Genomic DNA, 5,720 nt, shown 5'->3' on the forward strand with positions numbered 1-5,720 from the left:
GTGGAAGAAAACAGAGAAAAGGAAGTACAGATTAAAGATTAAAGTTTGTGGCTCGCGGAGGCTGGGCTCTCTCAGGCGGCGATTGGCGGAGGAACGAGAGAGCTTCTCGCGCGCGGAGAAACGACAATGAGGGAGAAATCGACACCGCGGCCGACAATGGTCCCGGGTGGCGATTGGTGTCGCCAGCGACGCCTTGGACTGAGCGGCTGGTCCGATGGAGGCTCTGCTCTGCCGGAGAAGACGAACGGCACTAGCAATGTGGCAGAGAGTGAAGAGGCAAGCTGACATAAGACGTGACCTCGCCGTTTGTCACATTTACTAAAAGTTAACGTCGTCCAATTTTAAGGACTAATATTAAGAGTTTTAAAACTATGAGGACTAAAAACCATCAAAGTTTTTAGTATAAACTAAACTCAAAATCGTATGATACTTAAGGGACGAAAAATATATTTAACCCATAAAAAATCAGTGTGTAGCAGCGGGATCCTTAAAAAAAAGGAAAACTATTTCATAAATACTAAATAAAATCTAATTTTAATTATAAAATAATAATATATGTTTCTCTTAATTTATCTTTGAATAAAATAATGGTATAAAACAAGCAAATAGAAATTCTATTTATGTCTTGTGGGTCAATGGGTCAAAGATACGTGGCGAAATGCAAGAAACCACTAGCGGGATTGCAGAGGAAAGCGGAACACAGAAAGAGCATGCAGATCGAGAAACACCATTCGATTTCGAAGATGGCGCCGGCAGGAACAACGTGCAATACCACGAGCGAGGTGGTTTTGTTTTGTGGCTCACTTTTCACCGTGTTTTTTCTTCTTCCCTTTCTCAGCACGATAAATACCCTCCCCAAACCCACACTTTCACATCGCAATTCAAAATCTTTCATCTTCCTTTTCGTTCATCTTTCTTCATTTCTCCGTCCCAGCCATGTCTTCAACCGTTGGCCAGACGATCAAGTGCAAAGGTCACCCTTTTCATACTCTACTCTCATAAGCTCATAAGCATAGTCTTTTTCTTTTCCTTCTCTCTATTTTTGCTGCATTATGTATTTTGTTGCAACTGATTGCATTTTTTTGTTGTTACATTGTCACAGCTGCCATTGCATGGGAGGCAGGAAAGCCACTGGTGATCGAAGAAGTAGAGGTGGCGCCACCCCAAGCCGGGGAAGTCCGTTTGAAGATCCTCTACACCTCCCTTTGCCACACTGATGTTTACTTTTGGGAAGCCAAGGTTTGCAAATGTTAAGACATTATCTTTCTTTAGAGGGATCATATACAGATTACTAAAACAAACACTTAAAACTGTTAGATTTATAGAATACATGATGTGATAGTGGGAGAGTGATAGAAGAAAATAAATATGTTTAATGGGTGATTTTTACTGTTAAATATTAAAATCATGCAGCTGATATGATTTGCTTTGATCGAATAGGATATTAACAGATACAGATATCAGCAATTTTACATGTATTGCGTATGAATCATCAATGCATTAGTATGTAACTTGATTTTCCTTTTGTTTCTTCAGGGCCAGACTCCATTGTTTCCTCGTATTTTTGGCCATGAAGCTTCAGGGTATCTTGATCATACTTTTCCATTTAATTCATTTCAAACTTTTCTTTCTTACTTTTGTCCATCTAGCACCTGCATTGAAGAGTAAGAAAATGAAGAAGAGAGGATTATCATTAATGAGCAATTTCTTAATAGATTTCCGTTGTTTAATTCAGTGTTGTTGAGAGCGTTGGCGAGGGTGTCACTCATTTGCAACCAGGAGACCATGCCCTCCCTGTGTTCACAGGAGAGTGTGGGGAATGCGTACATTGTAAATCAGAAGAAAGCAACATGTGTGAGCTCCTCCGGATCAACACCGATAGGGGTGTAATGATCAATGATGGTAAATCAAGGTTCTCTAAGGATGGAAAACCCATACACCATTTCTTGGGAACCTCCACATTCAGTGAATACACAGTTCTCCATGCAGGATGTGTTGCAAAGATCAACCCAGCTGCTCCACTTGACAAAGTTTGTGTTCTCAGTTGTGGAATTTGCACAGGTTGGAAGATTACAACCTTGACAGTTCAGACAGAAATATATAATGTTTCTATGTAGCAAACTAGCTTGGTGATTATATTTTCTGATATAATATTTTTGGTTCCATGTCGTAGGTCTTGGTGCTACTGTTAATGTTGCAAAACCAAAACCTGGTTCCTCTGTTGCCATTTTCGGACTTGGAGCCGTTGGCCTTGCGGTATGTTTTTCCTTTGGCCTTTAATAGTGCTTCTTTCAGCAGTTGATAATGTGATAAAGGAATATTAATATTAATTCCAACTCTTGATTTTCAATCACTATTTTAGGCTGCAGAAGGGGCTAGGATTTCCGGTGCTAAAAGAATCATTGGAATTGATTTAGTTTCAGATAGATTTGAAGAAGGTATAAGGTTTACAGATGTGTAAAGATCAGATGTTTAAAGATTCGGCACAACCTAATTGATAGTGACTTGTGATTTTATTTTTGTTGGCAGCTAAGAAGTTTGGTGTTAACGAGTTTGTGAATCCAAAGGATCATGATAAACCTATTCAACAGGTTAGTTCTTGAACAATTTTCTGAAGTTCAATACCCTTTTCTTAACTAGTTAAACTCTTAAAAGTTTCACCATTTTCCTTAATTCTGTTCTTCTAATGCTATCGTTGTTAAACCATTCAATTCTAACATTATAAATAAATAACATCATAGTGCCTTTGTTTGAACAAGAGAGACTGAGGAGTGAATGTTGATGAACAGGTAATTGCTGAAATGACCAATGGAGGTGTGGACCGGGCTGTGGAATGTACTGGCAGCATCCAGGCCATGGTTTCTGCATTTGAATGTGTCCATGATGTAATTGAATCATAACTCATTATCTCTTGTTTCTAAAACACTGAATTAAGCTATTTCCTAAGTCTGAATCTTGATTTCTTATTCTCAGGGTTGGGGTGTTGCTGTACTTGTTGGTGTGCCTAGTAAAGATGATGCATTCAAAACTGCTCCTATTAATTTCCTGAATGAGAGGACTCTTAAAGGAACCTTTTATGGTAACTACAAACCACGCACTGACCTTCCTGGTGTTGTGGAGAAGTACCTGAGCGGGGTAAGCTTACACAGTGACTTATGTGGTCTTTAGCAGAAGCAATATGAGAGAAACTTCACTTATATATAATGTTGCTGACATGATCCTTGTGGATATTGCAGGAGCTAGAAGTAGATAAGTTCATCACTCACTCAGTTTCCTTCTCAGAGATCAACAAAGCCTTTGAATACATGCTGAAAGGACAGTCCATTAGGTGTCTTATTCGCATGCAAGACTGAGATGGATGAAATAGTTCATCACTCTGCTGTTGAGGACAGAGGTCTCCATCTTAATTTTCAAGTGTTAATAAAGTTTTTATAGAAAATCCTCTTTTAGGATTATGATTGTCATTTTTGTTGAGTGTTGAGACTGAAACGGTATTTGATCCTTTGTTCCTTTGTTGCTGCTTATGTCTCTTTTTAATTTTGCTGTTTAATTGTTAATTAATATTTTACTTCTACATTAATTTTTTCCCCTTTTTTAGACAATTTTTTTGTTAATTTTATCTTTCAAATAATTATACTTTTAAATTCAAATAACTATGCGTGACCAAAAGAAAAACTATCTACAAAATGAAAGAATTATCTATAATAAAATTATAATACTATTTATTTTTTTTTAAATTATTTTTATAGTTTATACCATTAATAAAAGAGATTATCTTATTTAATATATATTTTTTCAATTTCACCTTTTAAGTAACTTTTTAAATTTGAATAATTATTCATAATAAAAAATTATTTAGATGTAATAAAAAATTATTTATAATAAAATTATAATAAGTATTTATTATTATAATTAATTTTTTATAAAAATTATTTTACAGTTTAATTAATTTTCCACTGTCTAAAAGAATGATAGTGATCAGAATGTCTAATTTCGCTATATTTTAACACTCAAATTTGTTTACTTCCATTTGATATTTATCTTTCTCTGGTTTTTTCACTCTAGTTTTTTCTTCACAGTTACCAAAGTTTACTTTTTTTATGAGTATTTTATTACTACGTACTAAAGTCAAATGATTGTTAAAGGGGTCAAACAATCTTTTTTCATTATTCACATTTTTGGATTTAATAAATTAAAATCAATAAATATTGATGGTCTTAACAATATTTTGTAGATATATACAACATTTATTGATACTATTACGCACCAATATACTTAGTTGAATTGATTGCTACTTTGAGATCTAGACACGTATTTGAATTGATTGCTACTTTAACATCTGAATCAACCATACATTCCTTGAGAATGTAAAAATGTGTTTAATAATTTGGTTTTTTATTAATTTTAATCACAACTTCTTGCAAGTTTATAAAGAGATCATAAAACAGATGATCAAATTCATCTCATCATACGAATAAATATTAGTGTTGTCGGTTGGAATATGCGGCCAACCCGGTCATTACAGATTTAAGCTGGGTTAAGTTTGAAAAACATAAAATTCTTTTATATAGGCTAATTTTCAACTCGATTTATTTAGAACACAACTCAAATTCGTGGGGGCTAAGTCCTAATCTCATGATCCTTGAGTCAACCTCATGTTCCTTGAGAATGTACTAATGTGTTTAATAGTTTGGTTTTCAATGAATTTTACATCACAACTTCATAAAACATGTAACCAAATTCATCTCACCATAGCGAATGAATATTAGTGTTGTCAAAATGGGTTAGAATCCACGGACCAACCCGGCTGAATTGGGTTTGAAAAACATGAAAGTTTTTTATACGAACCAATTTTCAACTCGGAGAACCTAGCTCACCCGGGTTGAACTCGTAGTGAGCTGGATTGACTCACCAACTCTCTTAGTTTAATTTAATTATTTATTATTTTGTGTTTCAATATTATTAGTTAACATTTTTTTATTATATTGTAAATGAGAATAAAGAAAAAAATGTTTCAAGTTCAAGAGAGCAAAATATTATAAATTTATTCATTGAAGACTCTATTATAAATGAATAAGTAACACAAAAATTATCAATATTATAAACTTATTTATTCGTTTTTTCAGTTTGTTTTTGGATTACAATTAAATTTTATGTTATTTTTTTTATTTTGAATTGTCTTTGAAGTTTAACCTCATCTTAGAGTAAAATTATTTAAATTTGAATTATAAATAAATTGTAATTTTTTTTATTAAAAAAACTTATAATTAAGTAGGTCAGTGAGCTAACCTGTTTAACTAACCAATCTGTGGTGGATCAGGTCAGGTTCGAATTTTTTCGATTTGCTAATAAATAAGCCAGGTTAGATTAACTCAATAAGTCATCACCCCGGTAGTCAACCGGATACTCATTTTAAGAGCACTAATTACATTGTCTTAACTTTACATCCATCCTCTGGACTAGACTATGTCGTGCTCCATTCTTTCTAGAGGATCATCATCATCAACTCGTGAATGTGTCATAGGTAAATGAAATTCAGAGTTTAGATAAAAACATATATTTAGTCAATGGTGTTTTATCTTGTGAAAATCTATATGCTAATCGTCTTAAATACAATCTTTCCGGTTCAGCTGCGCCAGAATCCTTTGAAAAAGTAGGTTAATCACCCAATGGACTAAAGCTATGAAGAATGAAATTGAAGCTATGCAAGAGAATAATAC

The 5,720-nt window shown here is 33.9% G+C and overlaps 1 protein-coding gene across 1 annotated transcript; it reads left to right on the forward strand.

Annotated features, from left to right (window-relative positions):
- The first annotated feature begins 820 nt into the window (after positions 1 to 820).
- Positions 821 to 3,580, forward strand: LOC124819452 (alcohol dehydrogenase 1-like). The gene is made up of 10 exons (XM_047290977.2): positions 821 to 973; positions 1,103 to 1,239; positions 1,537 to 1,583; positions 1,736 to 2,061; positions 2,174 to 2,256; positions 2,363 to 2,438; positions 2,530 to 2,591; positions 2,790 to 2,885; positions 2,974 to 3,135; positions 3,237 to 3,580. The coding sequence occupies exons 1-10, from the start codon at positions 937 to 939 to the stop codon at positions 3,351 to 3,353; spliced, it is 1,143 nt and encodes a 380-aa protein (XP_047146933.1). The 5' UTR covers positions 821 to 936; the 3' UTR covers positions 3,354 to 3,580.
- Positions 3,581 to 5,720: the final 2,140 nt, after the last annotated feature.

The sequence above is a fragment of the Vigna umbellata genome, chromosome 1 (genome assembly GCF_029865625.1).
Source record: "Vigna umbellata cultivar VRB3 chromosome 1, Vumbellata_1.0, whole genome shotgun sequence".
In the NCBI taxonomy this organism is placed as follows: domain Eukaryota; kingdom Viridiplantae; phylum Streptophyta; class Magnoliopsida; order Fabales; family Fabaceae; genus Vigna; species Vigna umbellata.

Coding starts and splice junctions, on each gene's coding strand:
- LOC124819452 (XM_047290977.2), top strand. CDS start 937: ATGTCTTCAACCGTTGGCCAGACGATCAAGTGCAAAG. Junction 1,240..1,536: donor TTTACTTTTGGGAAGCCAAG/GTTTGCAAATGT, acceptor TTGTTTCTTCAG/GGCCAGACTCCATTGTTTCC. Junction 2,257..2,362: donor TTGGAGCCGTTGGCCTTGCG/GTATGTTTTTCC, acceptor TCACTATTTTAG/GCTGCAGAAGGGGCTAGGAT.